The following is a 22,954-nucleotide window of genomic DNA, read 5'->3' as shown; positions in this document are numbered from 1 at the left end:
GCGCATGAAGACATGGTAATAAGTGCTCTACCAGTAACCGACAAATTCCGAAATCAACTGAGAGAAGAAACAGCTAAGGATGAACAGCTGACAACCCTGATCCAATACGAGGGTGACCGTCTCGTAATACCAAAAATACTAAGGAAATCCATTCTTGATATAATACATGAAGGACACCTGGGTGAGGAGAAATGCAAGAGGCGAGCAAGAGAAGCTGTGTTTTGGCCAAGGATCAACAAGGACATAGTCAACAAGGTCTCCGGCTGCGCAACCTGCATAGTATACAGAAATCAGCACCAGAAGGAGCCTCTTTTACCACATGAACCAACAATGCTACCATTTAAAAGGGTGGGAATCGACCTCTTTCAATGGTGTAACACTATGTACCTGGTTGTTGGTGACTACTATTCAAATTACCCTGAAGTATGTGCATTACCGTCAACTTGTTCAAAACAAGTCATAATGAGTTTAAAAAGAATCTTCTCCCGCCACGGAATACCACAAGTCGTCTTCAGCGATAACGGTCCCCCTTTTAACTCCACCGAAGTCAAAGTGTTTGCAGAAACCTGGGGTTTCCATCACAAAACATCAAGCCCTCACTATCCTAAGTCAAATGGCCTGGCCGAGAAAACTGTACACACAGTAAAAGACCTACTGAGAAAAAGCCATGCCTCAGGACAAGACTTCAATCTAGCGCTGCTGGTGTATTGAACTGGCGCTGGCGCTGCTGGTGTACACCATTGAAATGCGGACACTCTCCAGCACAAGTACAATCTTGTACAAGTACAAGTACTCTTGCTGGGCCGTCGTATTAGAAACAATCTATCCTTCTGTAGCACGTAGTACAATCCTGAACCAGGTGTTGAACGGCCAGCTCGTACAGAAAAGCTGGAACAAAAACACTATTATGACAAAGGAGTAAAAAGTCTTTGTGAACTGCATGTAAATGATGTCGTATACTCATATGACCACAAGTACAACCACTAGGGAGTAAAAGGAAAAATATTGTGAAAGGTCGGGTTAAGGTCTTACCTCGTTCAGTTTGACAATGGGCCAATACTTCGTTGAAACAGGTCCCACCTGCATAAAAGTAGGAATGTCATGGTTACCTGCAAGGAAGCTCCTACAACAGAGAAAGCATCACCACCAGTGGTCAGCAGTGAACTGAATACCATAGTTTCCTTCACCTCAAAGAATTTTGTGGATGGACCGCCGCCTACTAACGTGGCGTTGCCTTGACGGTCTCGGCGAACTCCAAAACATTCTCGTCGACTCATTGAAGAAAATAGTTTTAGTTGTGTTTTATGAATTACTTCCAGTAGTGTGACGGCAGCTTGCATAATGCTTTTCTGTTCCTTGTGTGAGGGGAGATGTGATAATGTTCAAATCAAATTGTTTTTATATTCATGAAATTGTTAACCAAAGAAACTGTTAGTTCATTCATTTTATTTTATGTGATTTCCTTCTTTCCTAACTGGCACCCCACCTGGTGGGGAAACAGCATGCTTAACTTTAATTTCCATTAATTACTATCATTTAATTTAATTACTATTCCCTTTAAGTTTTTGTCGTACCGGTGTCATTCGCATTACCAGACGAGGTCATTCCATTGTGCTAGCCGTCGTGTTTGCACGCTCTGTGTGAGCGGATATAGAATCGCATCAATCTATTACAACGCAGTATTCGTTTTTATATAAAACAACTTCAACAACACTGTTAACTTGATTTATGTACTGAACTGTTCAAGTAGCATTAAGCGCTTTAATGAATGCATGCACCTATGGAGTCACATTAACAAACATTTTATTAAGCACTATCACCACACAGTCAAGTTACCGCAGTACATATTAATTAGTTTGTAAGATTCAGTTAAGGTAGTCCCGGTTCTTCTTGTAGTCACGGCTGTTAAAGGAATCTGGCATGCCAATTAACATACCCTTAGTTGCACCCCTCACATATATATCATTGTAACTCTCACCCTTTAAGCTATCATTATAACTTTTGTTTTTAAAATTTCACAAATTACTTTAGAAGATTTTAATAAATATGTACCTAAATTTTTCTAATATTCTAATTTTTTGCTAATAGGCAATGTTTAATGAAATCAACTCAGTAGTTATGAAAGTTATTGTAATTATACTTTGTTACCTACGTTGACTACACTTTTTAACTTTTAGTGTACGAATATAGCAATGAGTGATAAGTTAGTGAAACCTGAACCTGTTAAAGATTTCAAAGAATATGGATCGTATGTTGGTTCTGTTGTGTCAGAGACCAGAGATCACTCCGATCAGAAGTGTACTATTGCTGAAAAGGTTTGTGATATATAACTGATTGTATATTTTCTACAAAGTTGATGGTGGCTCAACCATGTCAACCCAGTATAAACAATATGATGTGTAGTAAAATAAAAAAGCAGGATACAGCGTAACAAATTATTTCAAAGTTTGCTAGATTAATGTCTGCTTAAAAATACTTTATTTCATTTCTGATCACTCCTGATGAAGCAAATTTATGCTTTTGAAAGCACATGTGGAAAAATCGGACATAAAAGTTTACCCTAGAGTATCATACTATATCTTGGTTTTTTATTTTACTGTATGCTAATTATATAGTATAATAATTTGAGTTTGTTTGAATTTCCTTCTCATTTTTGGTTTGATCTAGGTCAGTGGTTTTCATCCTTTTTCATACCGCGAACCGTTTTAACAACCAAATGTAACAAATGACCCCCTTCCAAAAATTTTGATTCAGTCATATGTAATACATTTATGTATGCGCAATGGAACAACAAAATATAATTAAAAATAACATAAATTATGATATCGCTCCGTTGAAAACAATACTCGTTTATTGAATTTATGCACAAGGCAGCATCAGTGAGATGGCTGGTGTTGTATCTTGGCGACAAGCTTGTCTATGCGTGGCGCTGTTGTTGCCAGAGCACACCTTAGTACTGGCTCTACTATTAGTTTATTCCAGCCTTGCTCAGCCAGGTTGACGGAAAAAGCATCAGAAGTCAAATGGCTGCGTTTGAAACTCTGGGATAACAAGGTACTATGGCTGACCAATATGCAGACAAAGTCTTCTCTTTGAAGACATCTTCCGTAATTGAGTCACTTTTCAGGGCTATTAAGTTTGTCAGCTCTACTATTCCACAAGCACAGAAAGCAAGAGTATTTTGAGTAACCACCCTGCAGACCAAGCAAAATTCCCAACATTTTAAAGTCACCACAAACATACAACTTAAACTGAGTGTAATTGATTTTAATGAGCAGTTGCTTGACGTTTTCATAATCTTCTTTCATCTGTAAGGAATAAGCAAGTGGAATTGATGGATATATGTTGCCATTGTGAAGTAACACTGCTTTAAGACTTTTGGTAGAACTGTAAATGAAACGCCACCACTGAGTAGGATAATGATCTATTCCAACAGCAACAAACAGGCCTTCTACATCTTTGCAATAGCAAAGGTCTTCAAAAACTTCAAAGTAGACAGAAAACTCCAAGTGCCTATTTCTGTGGGGTAGGCAGTACTCTTACTTAAATTTTTGCACTGTCTACTAGACATTTCGATTTCTACTATTTAAAAAATGAACTGAATCTAAGATTTACACAAGACTTAACTCTAGAAAATGTAATGATATGGCATACTTCTCTCTGTAAACACTAAACATGACTTTCTAATGAGACTATACTGAATTTAACAGGCTGAGATAAAATGAAAACTGAGATAAGAAATAAAAGAACATTCGTCTGCATTTCAAACTCCCACTCCCATTCACTTTCTCAAGTAAATAGGACGCCCATTTACAACATGATAGTGCTGACAGACACAGATCATAACCGCATAAAATACCTACAGTTAATGGAAAATCACAAAAAACGGAAATTTTTGTATCTTGAAAACGATCGATGATAGAAAAAAACTGATAGCATTTTTGAAATCAGCGCTTGAAAATCATACAGATACACTTAATAAATGTAGCCAAACAAAAATTTTTTTAAATTTTGTTACGTAGTGATTAAAGTTTGTTATATTCAATACTGGAGCTGGAGCTGATAAATATTTTGTAGCTCCAGCTCCAGCTCCGGCTCCGGAGAAAATGCTTGGCTCCAGGCTCCGGCTCCGGTTCCCCAGCCCTGCGTATTAACTCCTCTTGGGTAATATCATCTCCATTGAACATGCTGACAAGGTCTGCGTCAGCGATCAGATACGGATTTCTAACAAATGCCAAATCATCTCTTGTTATGTTGGGAAAATACTCGGCAAGCTCACAGCGAAGAGATTGAAGATTGTTTACAATCTTCAATTTGACATTGTCATTAAGCCACACATCTTCGGTGTCTTCAAGGAACTCGTTCAGGTTAGGAAACATTCCAGTTTTGCCTATTGTCATCTTTCTCTCTCAGAGTTGAAGTTTTGCCAGAAATGCCGATAGTACATCGATGAAATTGATGATTGTTTTGTCATATCCTTGCAAGGCAAGGTTTAACTCATTCAGTCTGCCAAAAATGTCAACAAGGTAGATTAGTGGTGTCACATCTTCTTTCAAAATATTTTACCATCTTTTGTTCTTTTACTGTATAAAAAACTCTCAAGCTCGAACTGCAGTTCAAAAACCCCCTTAAGCACGTTACCCTTTGACAGCCATCACGCCTCCGTGTGGTAGAGAAGATTACAGTGATCTGCATCCATCTGTTCACAAAAGCGATGGAACAAGCGAGTGTTGAGTACACTGAATTTTATTGGGTTAATGAGCTTCATCACTTGTCTAAGCACCTTCATCAACTCAGGTCCCAATGTCTTTGAAGCCAGGACATCACGATGTATCATACAATGCATGAATGTACAGTCTGGGGCACTGCTCTTAACTTATGCATGAAACAATGAGGTATGGCCTAACATGGCTGGAGCATGTATCCGTACAAAGTCCGCACAGCAGTTCCCATTTGATATTATTTTCCCGGAAAAAAGTATCAATAGTCTGATAAATATCTTCGCCACCTGTTCTGGACGGCAAAAAGAATCATCCTTCATCACACCATTGTAACACTCAATGCAACGCTCGTGAATGTAACGCTCGAATGCAATAAGTTGTGCACAGGATGAAACATCCGTGGACTCATACAGCTGCAGGGCAAACGGACTTCAATTCATCAATTACTTGATCCTTGATGTCCTCAGACATCAGTGAAATCCTATGTTGCACTGTGTTATCCGAGAGTGATAGTATATTCAACTTGCTCTCTGCTTCCTTTCCAATTAATATGCGATTAATGTCTTTCGCACATGGTAGTATCAACTCTTCATTTTAAAAGACACCAAAGAAAAAATTTAGTCACGCGAAGAGTTGTGAGTCGTCTCAAGAACACTCAGGTGATCTGCGTTTTTTATATGCAAATCGCAAAATGCGTACCAAATTCAAGTGTACGTTATTGCTTTTAACCCTGGAGAAGATTTGAAAATGTTTTACCTGTGGTCGAAGACTAAGATCCTCCATTAGTAAATGACAAAAAAACTTTTTAAAATTTACCAGCATAGAGCGTGCCACAACCAAGTTCAGGCAGCCAATTCAACCATGTTTTTGGCCTAAATTCAATAACTTGACAAAATACGTTCAGATGAGAAGGTTAGACCACATGCAGTGAGCTTATCTTCACTCTCCAGCATATGGTTAGATGAAAGATAGGTTAGGACATAAAGACGATAATTTATTTTTAGTTCGTTTTTTTATAATGACCGGTGCACATGACAGAAAATGGACAGTTACTGATGCAAAATTGCACAATAGTGTGAAATGTTATGAACCTGGAACCACCACTCATCACTCTGCAGGGATAGGAACAGATAGACAGATACGACAGACAGATACGAGTACATACATGGTTGAAAGTGGAAAGCAACTAACTTCAATTTTACCATTCTTATCTAGTTTTGTTGGATGATTGCATCCTCCAACCAAAAATGGGGGGAAAAGCATCGACCTAAATTGATGCCCGAGCCTCTTTCGCTTAATAATTCAGTTGACTCTTCTTGTATATAACTTACTATATGATTAGCCTGTGCATTCCTATTACAAATGGAAAAACAATACAGCTAAAGTCGTGAAAAGTTGCATATTTTCGATGTATGCTGTAGAGCAAAAACTAGACGTGATAGAAGAAAACTGACGGCATTTTTGAATTCAGCACACCAGAATTAGCCTAAATCAAGTTCAAAATCAAAGTCAACAAAATTTTTTTTAAATTGTTCGCCAGTGCTATTATTGGCCCCACAAAACAATCTATACATGCTTGATCCAAATACTTCAGTCATGCCAATTATTTTTATATTGTGACATCAATGGGTGTCACTTACTTGATCATTAAGCGATGAATTTTCCATGTATGTCAATGGCTACTTAACCGCTACATATTCGTTAAGAATGAGCCTACCCCAAAATTATTACAATTTTCGCAAATCCGAATATCTTAAATATCCGAATAAAAATCAATTCCACAGTTATAGAAGACTCAGTGGTAGCTTACGACACCACATTGATTGAGCAAATGCAATACATTACAAAAAAATTCAATCACCTCTCATTATATCACTCCTTTTTAGAGATTTTGTCCTCTTCATCAAGGGACTTCAGTTCAAGCAGCTGTAGCAAGTCCAATTACCAGCATGATTTTTTTCATCAATGGTCAATTGTAAACGAAAAATGTACAGTTTTTCTTGGCTGTCAAAAGTCTCCAGGACTAGCCATCCATTCTTGGTGAACACCAATGAGCTATCATAGTTTTGAAATCATTTTATGTGTGCATTGTGCATTCGTCCTATTTTAGCTCATAGAGTGCAATTGCATCCCACACACCAAAAAGTCCTGAAAGAGCGGTTGAGACACTACATTCGTTTGGTAAATTATATTACCTTTATTATAAGAATTGTTTTCATCACTTAATTAAAGCCATAGACTATCATTTTTTATTGAAGTCGAAGAATTTGTAGGTAATTTTGTATTTGGATTTGCATTGTTAGTGTTTATGTTCATTGCAATCTATCACTCATTAGTTGTTATTTGGCAATATTTTATAAATCCTTTCGGATTTGGGTTCCTCCCTAGTTCTGCAACTTGCATTAATTTTTTATATTTTTTTTTGTCCTTACAGGTAGTAAAATTACTGAATCAAGCTTCAGTTGCCATTAAAGATGATGATCGCACCTCCTCGCTTTTTAAGGTACAAGAACTGATTATTAATAAGCATCCAGATCTACTTGATAGCTTTAGTGATGAGGTAGTGGCATTTCAAGCTGATTATGCTAGCGATGTTCGCAAATTTGTTATTGGATTCATGGAAGAAGCTTGGTGAGTTTGTCAAATAGGGTCAGAATATGCAAAATTATGTTCAAGTAATTGGAAGATTGGCCTTTGTGGTTAATTTAAAAAAATTGAATTGGCCAAAAAAAAGTTTTGTGCAATAGTGGAAACTCATTAAGTATAAGTTGAAGAAACCAATAAAATAACTTAAGTTTAATTTATCCCAAGTTTGTAAAATTAGTAGCAATTAGTTGTTGTTGTGACAACATCAAACATGTAGTATATAATGCATGTGTTTTTAGCAATTATGTTACTTGATGTTCCTTTATATAGACCGTTTTAGTAAAAAAATATATATATATAAGTTTGTTTGATCAGTATAAAAGCTATATCATACAGTGCGATATTAATCTGTCCCTTTTCTGAATATTTTCCATTGCTACAATCGGTCTAAACATAGCATCAGTAGCATGTCCAACATTTAATGCTATTTAGGTCTAGTACCCTTGGCTTCACTTAACTTAAGTTATGTTTTCAAAAAGTATCATATCATAACCCATTTGGTCCAACCTTTATCTTTTATCCAAGCCTTTATCTCTCTTAGTTAAGTTGCCTTAATTGTTTGCATTATAGTATACACCACACTATTAACATCTCATACATTATACATTACATCCCACTGTTCCCTTCATACTTTTTTCTACTGCTGCTTGTAATTCTAAGTTTTTAACTACAAGATTGTAACCCAAGCTTTGACTTGGGTTCTTAAATGTAATACAGTGGACTGACTGGAATCCATGTTACTAATTATAATTATATAATCATAATTATCGAAGCAATTCACCATGGTTTTACTTTACTGGGAATGTTTTTTCAACGAATTTAAACCTTATGGGTTGTAATTACACTCTTGGGACAACAAAAACATTTCATTCCTTGAAATTTCTTGGGAAAGAGATTTGATTATTCAGAGGTTCAGCAATAACGTCTAGTTATCACTGTTTACATAACTTTAGGTAGGTGATAATGATTTGACAAGATCAGTGTTGTAGCCAGGTCAACACACCGGAATTGCAAGTCAGATAATTTACCTTTTTAAGAGTCAAGTTGAATCTTTTGAAAAAAAGTGATTCAAGTCAAGTGAAAGGACATCTAACACTACATTATATAATAAGCAAAAATACCATTTCCATAGAGAAGAAGTGTAAATGAATAAAGTTTCAAACTTTGTTTTATGGCGCTCTACTGTTACAACTTGAATGATGTTGTCAGCAAACCACCATTATTTTTCAAAACCACATGTTTGTGTTTATATATTTCAAATGTTATAATGTGATTTCCCAGAAAATTACTCATGTCAAATTTAAGAAAAAGTCAATTTATGGACAACTTGATTTGATTACAATTCTGGCCAGTACTGGTAAAGATGCTTCGAATTCATCATTTATCACTGTAGTGGCACTTTGTATAATGTGTTTTTCAGGTAAAAGGGTGTCCCAATCAGAGTCTGATAAGGTTGACATATAACTATATTAATTAGAAATGGGCCGCTCAGTTCAAAAACACTTGGTTGTTGGGACAGTGACACACTTGTTTACAGTACTATTGATCTTCACAAAATGAAGAATGGTAATGAATTTTCATAATTATTCGAGAAATTTCCTCGTAGTAAAGTAATCACGACTATTGCATGCAAATAAAGAAATTAAAAATATTTAATTCTTCTTCAATTCAAATAAAATTCAAGGGACAACGTTCACAAACCGTTTGAAATAGCATCATATGTGACCGTGATTTGAAGTAATCAGATTTTGACACATATGGTTGCAAAATCTCAACACATTTTACAGAAATCTTGGAACATTAAATGAGAGATTTACGCTGGATGCTAGGCCTAGTTTTTTATATATTTATATAGGCGCTACTCATTCCTACTTTCTTACTCGGCCAAGGGTGTTTATGTTGACTCCTTAGCATATTTTCAACTTTGTACAACATTTCTCAGTAAAAGCTAGGTCAACGATTTCAACAAGAAATAGAAACGGGTGATTGACAATAGTCATCTACTGACATGTCGCCATTTAATGTTGGCGAAACCAATGATGAAATAAATGTATTTTTTTTCATTTTGTGCATAACTGTATTGATCCTGGTATGGTTATATGCTACTGTAGCAGCTTAGGTTGTAAATTGTGACCTTTCAGGTACTATGACTTAAATAGTCTGGTCCCAAACCATAAAATCATTTGTTAAATGTTAAAGTCACACTACTGTAAATGCCCAGAAATGTTTTTTGGTATGAGAAAAGTATGTGTATGACTCTGTCATTTAAGTAGTGGTAGCTTCAAACAGGATGCATTAGTTTATATACTTTTTCGAAAAAAGAACAGTTTTTTTATGAACTAGTTTTGTGCATTGTCCTAATATATATGGAATGCTCTGCACTCTTCACATTCAACGCTTGTGTGTCAATGTATTGAAGGCTATTACAGTAGAACCTGCTTTATATGACTATTTTGGCACAGTCCTGAATTTTACCACATAAAATATTCTGTTTACTATGACTAGTCTTTAGATAATATAGCTATTTTTTAAAAATTTTTCCTGTGTCTAATGCAATGTGACACTGAATATTTTTTCCCATGCATTCTCAATTGTTCCACATATCAGTAGACATCATAATCCAAATTTTTCTCGTTTTAACTCAACCAAACACTCATTTTTAAACTTCCTTTTACGAAACAAGATGTCACTGAAGCAAGTTTTGAGAGTCGCTACAGCAGTTAAAAAGCAAGAAATTCATGAACGAACCAACAAGCTGCCCAAGGTGAGCGAGTGAAAAACAGCTGATATGCTGAATGTTAAATGTGGGTTATTGTGACTCCTGTCGCAAAACGAGATCAAGATTCAGGCAGAAGTTGCTCAACAACATGGAAATGACAGAAAACGTTGCCATGCTGGAAGACACAGGTGTGTCCAACCCGTGGCCCGTAGGCAGGAAGGTTCTGAGTGGCCTGTGCGGTATTTGTCGAAATGACTTATAATATCAACGGAATCGCCTACGTAATTTATGGCGAACTTACATTCCGAGAAATTGGTATTTATTGTTTGTTTGCTTATTTCTGACAGCCATATGGAAAACTCGCTTCGCATTGCTACATCGTCCATCTCACTTGAATATTGCCAAACTTGCAAAACAGTGCCAAACTTTTCATTGAATTGTCGACGTGTAGTAAAAACTTTGTTGAATTTACTATATCTTGGTATGTTTATTATTCTTATAATTGTAAAAGAGGATAATACGTATTTCTAAAATTAGAATTTTGGTGTGAGGGTTTTAATTAGAAATTAGCAGTAAACATTCAAGTGGCCCGCGCAATCATTCAAAAATCGCATGTGGCCCTTTGTCCGAAAAGGTTGGACACCACTGATATAGAAGAAGGTCTTAATGATTGGTGCAAGTTCATCCGATTGAAAGATACACCTGTAAATGGCCCATTTTTGAAACAGAAATCAAGAGCAGTTAGTTAGCGGAAGAGATAGGCATTGACCATAAGTCCAAAGAGGCAGATAAAAAAGCAGCATTTTCCTGAACTGAAAAAATTTTTCTTATTTAAATGAAGGTTATGACCCAGACAACATGTCATAATACAATGTTGATGAAAACTGGATTATTTTTCGCACACTTCCTGGCTCAACGTATGTCAAAAAATCTAAAACACATTTTAAAAGGGACGTTAAATTGGCTAAAAATCGTCTAACTATTGTGTGTAAGAGTATGGCTGACTCAAAACAGCAACATTTAGTAACCAGAAAATATAACAAGTTCCATTGCTTTAAAATGTCAAAATGTTTACAACTGACTACGATTCTTCATGAATGTTAAAGGAAATGCTTTGCAAAGAAAACAGAAACATCACGTTACGAGTGCCCATGTGCATGCTTCACTATCACAGATCCGGCTTATGTAATGCCACCTAATACCACTTAATGGATTCTTCCATGCAACATGGGAATTATCAGGGTGATTAAAGCTAGCAATGACACGAAATTTACAGTAGGATTATTAAAACAACTGTTGACTGAGGTAGAAACACCAAAATTGCAAAGGACGTTGCAAAAAAAGTTTCCATTTTGGATGCAATGCATATTTTGGCATAATTGGGGCAAATGTCTCGTCAGAGTGCAATAAAAACTGCAATTGCAATGCAAACTTCAAGGCCATTGTTCAAGAGGCAGCTGTTGAAAATGATGAAGCAGAAGATGTTAACTTGTTTCACCTGACATGAAAATGAAATGATGAATTTTAAAATTTGCTGTGGATACATATGGACAAGGTGTTGCAGTTGCTGTAGTGGAAACTGTTGAAAAGTAATAAGGGGAAATTGTAGTAAAGTACGGAACACAATGAAAGTGAAAAATTTAGAAGGGTCTGAAAAATTCCATCTCGTGTCGGTGGCACACAATGTTGACATGAGACTGATGCTTGACCAACTCACGGTAAGTCTGGAAAAGAAGAGGTTTCCTTCAATGGAAAAGTTTGACAGCTTTGCTGGACAAAATCGTGATGTTTTGCGAAATGATCTTGTTCAGCAAGATGTCATTGATTTTTGTGCATCGAATTTTTGTTTTGTGTTGATTTTGGTCTGGTTAAATAGTTATATAGCAGCTTTGTATATTGTGGCCATTCAGATTTTATAACCAAAATGGCACGGACCTAAGGTGGTCATAATAAGCAGAGTCTATTGTTTGCGTTAGTGTTGGTTTAGGGAATTGCATATTGCTGGCTGGGATTCAGTTTGGATTTCATTCTATGTAACGAATATGTTTCTTGTTGTCTTATTTTAGTAAAAAGGATCCAGAGTTATTCTCAAAGTTTCTCCCAAATTTGCACATCCTACTTGTTGACGGTAATACTAGTGTTATCAAGAAAGTTATACAGTCATCTACTCAGCTTTTTCGTTTATGTTTACTGGTGAGTATGAAAAAATAATCTTATATTTATTTCTTTATAGAGTGGTTTTACATTATGCAGGGTTAAAAATTTACTCAAATTGAAGATTCAGCTGAAGAAAATAATATATTCCTTTGGTTTGAAACAAAAATACCCAGTAATAAGTATGCAAACCGCAATCGCCAAGACTATTTTTGGCAATGTTTCACTGTGAATTCCTCATACACTCGCCAAGGAGTTTAAAGAAAAAACAAGCTCTAAGAGAAAGGCGAAGAAACCCACTTTTGAAACAGAAACCCTGCAAACCCTAACAAACCCTGCTTTACACGCAGATAGCGTTTCACCTTACTAAGGTTGATGCCTGTGATCACAGCACATTTGTTATTGTTTTCACAGAAGGCGATGGATACACTAATCACGCTAAACACTTGTTTTCAAAATACGTTTTCAAAATTTTTTTTTATTCTTTTAAATTTTAACGTTAACTGGTTAACGGTTTTAACTGGTTTTGTGTTCCGGTTTCATTGTAAATGTATTGGCAATTTTAACAGCTACATCTAATAATACCACCTTATGTCAAGTGTTTGTTAGATAGCCTAGTTGTTGTACAGACAACTGAATCTATTAAGTGGGGAAAAGATTAATTTCATATCAGTCACTGCTTAAAAACTAAGCAATTGTAGTAAAACCTGCAAAAGACATCCTGACATGTTCGTTTTATCTTTAGACATTACTTCCGTTTTGGCAAAAGGTGTCACATGTTTCAATGTTAAAGTTAAGGGTGATGTGCCCCCTTTAATTTTGATGCCAGTTGTGGGTACGGAAGAATCCAGTTGTTATTACCATGCACTAATGAATGGTAAAAAGTGTCAAACCAAAAAAGCTTAAACGTACTCGTAAAAAATTAGGGTAATAATTGGGGTAACAACTACCATGGCCAATAAATCTATAATATATTGTTACTACTTTGGTAATTGTTACAAGAAAGATATTTGAAAGGATATTGAGACTCTCAGGTGCAAATGAGATGTAAAAGTAAAATTTCATTATTAAGGAAGCTTCATATCTCTATCTCCATATTTTTAGTATAAAAAAATATGCTGACCCTTGGCATAGCTAAAACTGGATAACTGGTAGTGGGAGAAAAATTGGTTTGCAGCCAATAAATGTAATAGACATGGGAGCCATCTTGTTGCGTTGTTGTGTCACTACTTGCAACAAGTTGTCGGGTACTATACTGGCATAACCTACTGAACTTTAAATGATTGAGCTTTTTTGTTTTCCTTAGAATAAACACTTTCAAATTAATCAATAAAATACTTTTACTGCATTTAACCATATATATAGTATGAAGTTGCTAATGGTATTCTACTTATATTTTCAACAGTTAAAATGCAATACCAAGCAAACTTAGTAACTTACATGCCAATGAAAACATTCTGTTTCACATGTTATAGTTTCTCAGCTTGTTGGAAAATAACTAGTTAAAAGTTAAATACCTACTGACAGCTATTCTTTAATTTGTTGTCAACATGGTTGCCCCTCACCGTAAGCTTAAAACAGTTAAAAATTGTATGCACATGTGTTGTGAAAAAGTCAGTATGCAACTTGGCAACTTGGTTTAATAGGACTGGAATACCAGAGCTGAAATAGTTTGTCAAAGCATTCATTTATAAAATTCTGTGTCCTGTGCTTTTGCTTGCAATCATGTATGGTTGTTTTATGAATGGTGTTAATGAATTATATACAAGGCACCTCTGGTGAAGTACTAAAGTTTATTTCTGCCAACCTTTCGTTAACCCATTTGGGTTAGCTTCATCAGGGCAATGGCCCAATGAGAATGACTATAACATTTATCATACACTAATGTAACAATATTTCATATTGCACTGATGAAGCTAACCCGAATGGGATAATAAAATGTAGGCAGAAGCAAATTTCTTTTTTTCACCGGTGGTGTCTAGTATCTGATGTTATCATGCCTGGTGGCAAACAAAGCATTTTTGATAATTAATTAATTAATCAATCTTATCAATTAATTGATTATTTCCCATGCTGTTCACTAAAATCTCTTTACTTATGGCGGACTGTAAGCGGTATATAACCTTCGTAATATGATGTGAGATATAATTTGATACTTAATCTTTGTAGTTTGATTTACGCTTAAAGTAAATTAACATTGAATCTTTTTGCATGTTTTGATACATTATTTCTGTTCATCTACATTATTAACCAAGTAGTCTGAATTTGGAAGATGGGTAATTTTGCAGCTGATTTGCAGCCAAATAAGAAATTTTACTGTATGTGTGTGCAGCAACATGCAATCGTTAAATAGGACAAAAAGATATTTAGAATTTTTTATATCTTTGTGACATGATCTAAAAATAAGCTGCCATCATTTTCAAATAAAATATCGTTACGCCACCTCAATAGTTCCTTTATTTGAGAATACATATGCTTACATTGTAAAAGTTGCACTAAAATTGTCGAAATATAAAACGTTTAACCCTTGATTTTGTTTTTTACTGAGTTTCAAAAGATAACAATTATCATTTTGTGTTTTTATATTTGAAAAGTGGTTATCATCAAGTTCCAAGCCTAAAACTATTCTTGAGAATGCCTGGAAAATTTTACAGGATATTCTGGCTAGCATTCTTCAACTTCTTCATTCAGAAAATGATGGCATTAGAACTCAGGTTAGTCTTGTTTTTAAAAATCAAAGGTAGTAAATGTGACTGGTTGTTTGTAAAAGAAGGTTAAGGTTTGCTGCCACTAAAATGTTTTACATTTTCGATTAGTTTCTACTCTGAAGCTTTGCAATATGTGTTGGTCTTACTTAAAAAAACAAGTTTGTAATTAAACTTTCTAAAAAGCGAGCAATATTTGTAAAGTTTATATTTACTCCAATACAAAAAACTTAAGCAAAAGTTATCATTGGTACCTCTTGCTATGGTGGACCTATTCAATGTAAACATTTGTGTGTCTTTTGTATGTCGGCTTCAACACAACAATTGGTGCTGGAAGGTTTTCAACTTGGCGGCCCACTTCCAAATTTTCAGCATTGTCTTTCCATTGTAGCTCACAAACTGTTTTTTATATTGTCAACTTTCAATTTACATGTTTCATGGAGTGAGCTTTTCTTGTGTTTAAAATCATTACCTGAACAATGTCAACCAAAGCTAAGCACTGTGGGATTTTCAAGTGTTTCAGGTCGGGCCATCGCGAAGTTCATATTTAAACACAAACAAAGAGAGAGAAAAATAGAGAGAGAGAGAGAGAGATAGAGAGAAAGATATGGTCGTCCAAGCTCTTTCAGTGTGAAGATGGGAATGGGAAGACCAAAGGTGCAGCAAAATCTGAAAGGCCTGCAGTTGTGTCCACTTGTGAAATTGTTTATCAGGTTTATGGCTTTATTTTGGTTGATTTTGGAGTTTAGTGACTTACCACTGTTGATGAAACACGGCTGCGCCACTAGGACCCTGTGATGAAACACCAGTTTTTGCAGCGGGACAGTTCAGTTTCCCATAACCGAAGATATTCAAGACACACATCAAAAGGAAAGATCCTGGTGTCATTTTTTAGGAAAAGGTAGGCCCAAACAGTTAATGCAGAACAATATTCAGTTTTCTGCACCAGTTTAATGAGTTGTTGAAATAAGATTGGTGAAAGGAAAGTTGTGGAAAGCTATGAAGCTTTTCTAGCAAGGCTGGTAAGGTATGAAACATGATAAAACCCTTACTACCAAATCTTGCTCGATTTCACCATTTTCCATTTCCAAGTATTTAAAGAAATTTGATAAGGAAATTTTCCAGTGATAGAAAAACCGGTTATTTGTCCGGTAATGGCATTAAATAATTTCCAAATTTCCTGGTTCAGGATGTCCCTGATTTGGACAAAACCTTTACAGCATGTTTGTGTCTCCTAATATTTTGATATCAAAGTTATATTACAGTCATTTATATACTGTATAGCAGTGTTTCACAATCCATTTCCTACAACTGGTGTTTCCAAAGATGTTGACTTCCGAAAATATTTCAAGGGCAACAAATGATGACGTACATGACCTGGATACATGGTTTGTCATCACAAGCGGTTCACTCACTTACTGTCCAGGTAATGACAGTTATTGGGTCAAAGTTTGGTTACCATTGTGACCAACTGGTCATTCAATCATTGCAAGATTAATGTATAATGCTTTCTGAACTGTAACATGTTTTAAATGTAAGGGTGAATGCCAATCTGGAAAGGAATTGCCATAAAATTCTTCAGACCAATGTTTTAAACCAATGTTTTTAAGATAAACTCTGCACTGTTAGGTTAACGAGTTTGACCAATTTTGCAAACTTAAAGGAATGGAGTTCAACTGCGTTCATTATGTCCAGTTGAAATTCAAATGTAAATGTTTCATTTACATTAAATGTAGTATTTTGCTAAAGTTAAGTGTGGTAATAATTAGTGCATAAATAGTTTGCTTTGACTGAATGGTGAAAATTGTATTTGAAATAAAAACTAACACTAATTTACCAAATAAGTAATTAATACTAAAAAGGTTGCAGCATGTATTTAGTATGTTCTTGTGTTATTCACTCTTTAATCAAACATATGGACCGAAATAACTTGTCATGAACAAAAATAGTGTAGAAAATAAAACAAATCACTCTTTATTTAGCCAATTTCTTAAGATTGTGAAAGAAATTTGTTTCATCTTTTTTGATATCTTATAATATTCTATTGCAATAATTATTATGACTTAATATTATAGTCGTTGCCTTAATAATCTTGTTTAATAAAACTGTCTTTGTTTGACTGTCCCCAATTTAGAACTGTTCATGAGGTCTACTGAGCAGGAGTAAGCGTTGTTCATACCTCGTTCATCAGCAACAAAGTGAATAGGTATCCAACATGTGCTGCATTACAACGAGCTAAGTGCTCCAACTGCACTGTCACAGAGCCGGCATTAGCTTTGCTTAACATAGCCCTTAGTATTGCTTTATATTAAACACTTGATTGTCCAGGACGCTTTATTTTGGACACTAAGGTTTCAACATGTAACTACAGCTAATGTAGACTAAATTTCAACGTAAAGCACATTTAGACTAGGCATCAGCCAGCATCATGATTTGTGACCAATTAGTGGAGTAATGGGTTGAGCTTGAGCAATATTGAATTCTTGACGAACGATGATCAACACAGGCATGTTATCAACACAGACAAAATAAGACCGGATGTGAGAAATTGTATTTTGACACCTGGTTATCTGGTTTATGATTTTCATTATTTTTATATTTTTTATTACAATACTGCTTGCGCAAGCACAATTAAAACTTGCAAATTTAGCCCACTGCCTACAATTGATTAGCATGTGGTGGATTCAATAGCAAAAATTCAATTGTTTTTATAACATACTTAATGCTATGGTGTCTGCCCATTATGCAAAATACATGCCGTTTAAAACTCTTCGTTTTCACTACAACTATTAGCAAAGATAAAAGCTGATTGAAATTATAAATGTCTTGAATGCTTTGTTTTGTGATGACTGTCGAATTGCATTTACTATAGTGTGGAACTTCTTAGTGACTGTAACAAATGAGAATGACTGTAACAAATGACTGTAACAAATGCACATTTCGTCAGTTTTCGCGATTTCAATTAGCTTATGAGACTGGTTATTTAAAAAATTATTGATGTCTACTTACATGCAAAAACTGACATGAGTGATGGTAATCGAGTATTAAGCAGTACTCGATCTTCACAAATGGAGAGTGGCACACTTTGTAGTATGTCATGTAGATTTAAACAAATTAATAAAATCATTTATATGATGTTGAAGGGTAAAAAATTTGTTTAGTAAAATAAGAAACATCTTTAGTTTACGTTTGTTTATTGCAGTCGGTGAAATTCCTCGAAAAGGTTATTATAACCTTGTCGGATAGACAACGTTATTCTGAAATACCAAGGAAATCTGAATTATGTTGGTTTTTGGATGAGTTGCCTTCTAATCACGAACTGCTCAACAAAGGTGACATAAAAGCATTAGGCGAAGAAGCAATGCAACGTCTTTTACTATTTGTTTCGTCTCCGGCAATTTCTAGGTGGGGAAATGATACGTAAATGAAATATTTTTTGGCCTCGAAAATTTATTGCTAAAGTTTTATAAATATGAGTTTATAATACTTTTATAGCATAATAAGTGTTAATAAAATTTTTATTATTGAATATAGTTTATTATTATTGAATAGGCAATATGCTATATTTATATATGTTTTGTTTATTGCTCCTGAAAATATTTTGCAATACCTTGCTGGCTGCAAATCGCTTGAAATTTTTGTAGTTAATGTACTTGTAAGCATATTTGAGTGTCATCTCTAAAATTTATTATAATATCAGCCAAACATTGCAAACATTTTGATTAAATTAAGGTTACAAATTAGCAGAGTATATTGTTTGGACAAGACATGCTCTGTCTCAAAATTCATAACATCTTCATGTCAGCATCCCGGCTTTCAATTACATTTTATGTGTTGTGCTTCATGAATTTTCAGAAACTTATAAGACAACATCTAACATGTTATGCTTTGTTACATAAATTCTAGCAAAGACATGAATCGGTAAGGTACATTTAGCCAGCATCTATCTACCGAACTAAATCACAAACTTGTTCATTAAACCAAATTTTTTGTAAATTGTTAAAGTTTTAAAGCTGTTGTCAATCAGTGTACTGTTAATTGGTAAGTTTATATGTTTTTTTCTTAGGGTTTGTGTCGTAAACTGGGGTTACAAATTAGCAGCTTTGCTAACTCATTACTAAAATCGTAGTATCAATACGACATGCTTTTAATGCTGAGCAGCCCTCTATATGCTGATATAAGTATATTTTAGACAATAAAAACTTTTATAGAGGAGTTCCCATTGGTCACTTTTTATATATGAGAGAAAAGTATAATGATTAATGACATAAAAGAGGTCATCAACTTAGTCAAGTATCACGAGCACAACTGGATCATTTGTGTGGACTGTAGAACTCAAAATGTTCAGGTTTCTCCTTGGCCTACAGAGAGTCAGCCTCTTTTTTCACATTTCATTCATTAATTTCATTGATTCTAAACTTCTAATCTGCAGCATTTGATTAGTTGTTTGTACGTACACATCATGTATTTTCTCAAATTTAAAAATTTAAAAACATTTTTTGTGTGCAAAGTAACCCCTAAGGTAGCTCAGGTCGCTCAAAACACTTCACATAATTTAAGAAAAGTTTCATTGAGTGTAAAGTTACCCCTTCTCTGGATATCACTGCACAGTGAGCTGCAACAGAATGTACAAGATATTTCAGAAATATTTTCATATGAAATAAAGGTAAACTAAAGGAATTCGTTGTATGTATAAAAAATAATGAAAAAAAAGTTAAAACAGGGTGCAAAGTAACCCCAGTCTGCGATATGTAGTTTTTTGAAAGCTCTATAATGCTTTATTATATTTAACATGTGTGTCTTTTTTCATTTGAATGTGCTTTTAGTTCAAAACAACTAAATGCTTCTGACAGCTATTTGTATATTGAATTGATCATAAGTTGATATTTTGTAGGAATGCAGTGCAATTCCTGCTAGGAACCATTAATTGTTACTCTCAGGGGACGCCTGTAATAATATCATACCCAGTTGTTAAAATTGTTTCCACCTCATCATACTGTAATCGCTAGCAGGAAGTATGCATTTGCAACTGTTTTTGCCATCGTTTGGAGTAGTAACTGTTCGCGTACCCCATTCAATGTCGAATTATTGCAAAGTTTATTTGCATCTACTCAGTGTTTGCTTTGAAGTGCATACTTTCCCAACATTTTGCTTCTGAAAAGTTTTTAGTTAACAATTCAGTCTGTGATATCATTTCTGGTCAGCCCTTGTGTTTGCACTCCTGACAAAAATCGCCATCCTATGGCAATCAATAATGACTCGCAAATTATCTGTGTACAGTATTTTACACAAGTATATATAAAGATAAGAGACCAGAAATATTTTCTTAAATTACTGTTAACTTTTTAGTGTTAACCTTATGGCATCTTTGGCTACATTAACAACTATTGCCAAGCAACGTCCACAATTTATGGCCACCGTGGTACAGGCTTTTGAAACATTACATGGTAAGTCTATTCGACAACTTTGTGTTTATTTATTTCTGCTATTAAACATTTTTTACTTTGATCACTGTGTTTAATGTTGCTTTTTTCTTAGTGTTGTTAATATTGACATATTTATGGTACAAAAATTTGATTTTTGATGAAGAGTGAATGGTCTCAATTTGAAATTTTACTATGAAATTATGAAATTACATCTACACGTTTATTGTTAAATATCGTTTGCTTCTTACACTTTATGACATACAGCATGTACATATTTTTTAATTCTACAACATGCAGCACGTTTCGTGCGTGGCGCATGGTCTGTTCATTTCGTCGCTATAACTGTGCTTGTGGTTTGTAATATGTGCAATGTGCACAGTGCAATGCACATTGAGAGTAAGAAACCAAATAAAATTCAGGTACTTCCAGTTTGCACACTTTTACAAGATCTTTTTACTTTGATAATTTATATAACTTTTCTGAGAAATTTATTTTATGTGTCTAGTTTAAATAAAAACAGGCAAAATGTGTTTGTGGAACAAGTTGGAAACGCAGGTCACTATATGGTTATTGTAGAAGTTGTACAATGCATTTTGATAATGTATTATCTACTATCTATTACAAAACTATAGTTCGTACCAATGTTAACATCGTGCCACTTTAATGTTCTCACAATGAGGACATCCCCAGTATTTAAAATGCCCCCCCCCCCTCAGATTTTTGATTTTATTTTAGAAAATTAACGCCAATACTTCTAACCTAAATGCCTATCTTTAACAGCAAGTTGCGTGACCTACATACGATGGGATAAAACTTCGTAAACATTACATCTGAACAAGTTATTGTAGTCATTGTTAGGCTGGAGTTCTAGAGCATCTTGGAGCTTGATAGCTTTCGTAATTGTGAAAAGTTGGAGCAAAAAGATAAATATAAAGAGTTTAAAAAATACTATAAGCAGATTAAATGACACTCAAGAGGGAGAAAGAAGCATTTATTAAGTGAAAGTGAGAAGCTTATTCAAAAATATATGAAAGGAAGAGAAAACAAGAACACAGAGCCATACAAGAGACGCTGTTCGTAGATACAAGTTTCATATACATGAAAACGTCACCACTTCATCTTTTTTTAAAGAAGGTGCAGATAATCTTCCCACAGAGACACTTAAAAGAAAATAAGTTGTTAGAAAATTGGTTTTGAAATTTACTCCAGAATCCATAAAACTAGAAATAAAACCTCAAAGGATTGACAACTTATAAGAAGATTTCAAATAATCTGTTGAAAAGTTCTATGCTCATGATGAAATGTCTAGCCAAGAACCAGATATGAAAGACTTCAAAAATAATCCATCAAAACAGAAAGAAATTCCAAGTCCACAAAGAGTACTTACAACTCACATTGAGAGAAGGATATCAAGCTGTTCATGTTGAACATAGTTATGTTAAAATTTGTTTGTCAAAACTTTTTGAACTGAGACTACGATTCATCTGTCTTCGTCCTAATACACCAGAACATGTTTGCTTGTGCATTTATCATGAAAACGTTCATCTCTTTCTACGAGCTCTCCCACAACTCCTGAATATTTGTAGTGAGTTTCTTGCACTGGTAGTCTGTAACCAAGGAAAACCTTGCATGCTGCAAAATTGCCGAGAATGCAGAAATCTCAAACTATTTCGAAGGTTAGTGGTGTCCGCTTTTAGTGAAGACGAAGACTTAAAGAAGAATATTAAATTGAGGCAGTGTATTTCAAATGAAAATAACTGTTTATTAAGAATTAGTTTTAAAGATAGCCAAGATATGCTGGCAAAATTGAAATCCAAATTATCACAAAGTCTTAACACTAGAAGGACCGAGATTTTTCACTACCCAAAAAAACCAAGTGGTCACTTTTGTTTTGTTCGTTGTTTTGCGATATGTTACAGCGTTTTGCATGCATTTTAGGCTTTTAACTCAAAACCTGTTTCAAACTTTATGCATTTTCTACGTTGATTATAGAATTTGTTCAATTATTTTCAAGATATGTAAATGTCACCAGTCCGATTGATGATATCATCCATCACCAGTCGGATTCTGTGTATTTTTGTATGGTATTTAACATAGGTTCGTCTATAAACAATCTGAATGTTGTTATAGGTTTTTCTGCTTCAATGCTTTATAAATTGCATTCGATGTGGGAACACATTTCTGTCTAAATACCTTTTTAGCGGTTGCCCTTCCTCTTCTGTAATTTCCTGTAATATTTGTCCATTGAACTCATTGAGAAGACAAAACACTACTAGCGCTATCATCTGATGCCGAAGAAGTTTGGTCAATTGCTTGTTCATCCGCGTCTGAATCGTCAGAGTCATTGGGGTATGTCACTTGCAGTTGGTCGACAATGTTGTCGTCTTCATCTAGATTCATCTTCGGAAGATCATTGAAGTAAACGTGGTGCTTCGTCAGGTCAAAAATATCTATTTCTGTGTGGAAACATGATTTCCCTGCATAATTAAAAAGACGTATGAATATCGGAGAAATGTCCTCAAAGTAGCTTATATTGCATATTTCAAACACATGGTACCACATTTCAAACTCTAGGTACTACCT

At 34.7% G+C, this 22,954-nt stretch overlaps 1 protein-coding gene across 1 annotated transcript in view; it reads left to right on the top strand.

Moving 5' to 3' along the window:
• The window catches only part of LOC143461960 (symplekin-like), an 82,434-nt gene that overhangs the window by 1,695 nt on the left and 57,785 nt on the right, over window positions 1-22,954 (top strand). Inside the window, exons 2-7 of the mRNA XM_076959917.1 lie at window positions 2,178-2,315; window positions 7,156-7,352; window positions 12,153-12,279; window positions 14,835-14,954; window positions 18,148-18,350; window positions 20,295-20,392. Of these exons, the coding sequence (XP_076816032.1) occupies window positions 2,193-2,315; window positions 7,156-7,352; window positions 12,153-12,279; window positions 14,835-14,954; window positions 18,148-18,350; window positions 20,295-20,392 (868 nt within the window). The 5' untranslated portion in view covers window positions 2,178-2,192. The remainder of the gene's footprint in view (window positions 1-2,177; window positions 2,316-7,155; window positions 7,353-12,152; window positions 12,280-14,834; window positions 14,955-18,147; window positions 18,351-20,294; window positions 20,393-22,954) is intronic.

Source organism: Clavelina lepadiformis, chromosome 6 (genome assembly GCF_947623445.1).
Source record: "Clavelina lepadiformis chromosome 6, kaClaLepa1.1, whole genome shotgun sequence".
Lineage (NCBI taxonomy): Eukaryota > Metazoa > Chordata > Ascidiacea > Aplousobranchia > Clavelinidae > Clavelina > Clavelina lepadiformis.
The sequence above is the reverse complement of the archived record's forward strand: the minus strand, read 5'-3'. Positions and strand labels throughout refer to the sequence as shown.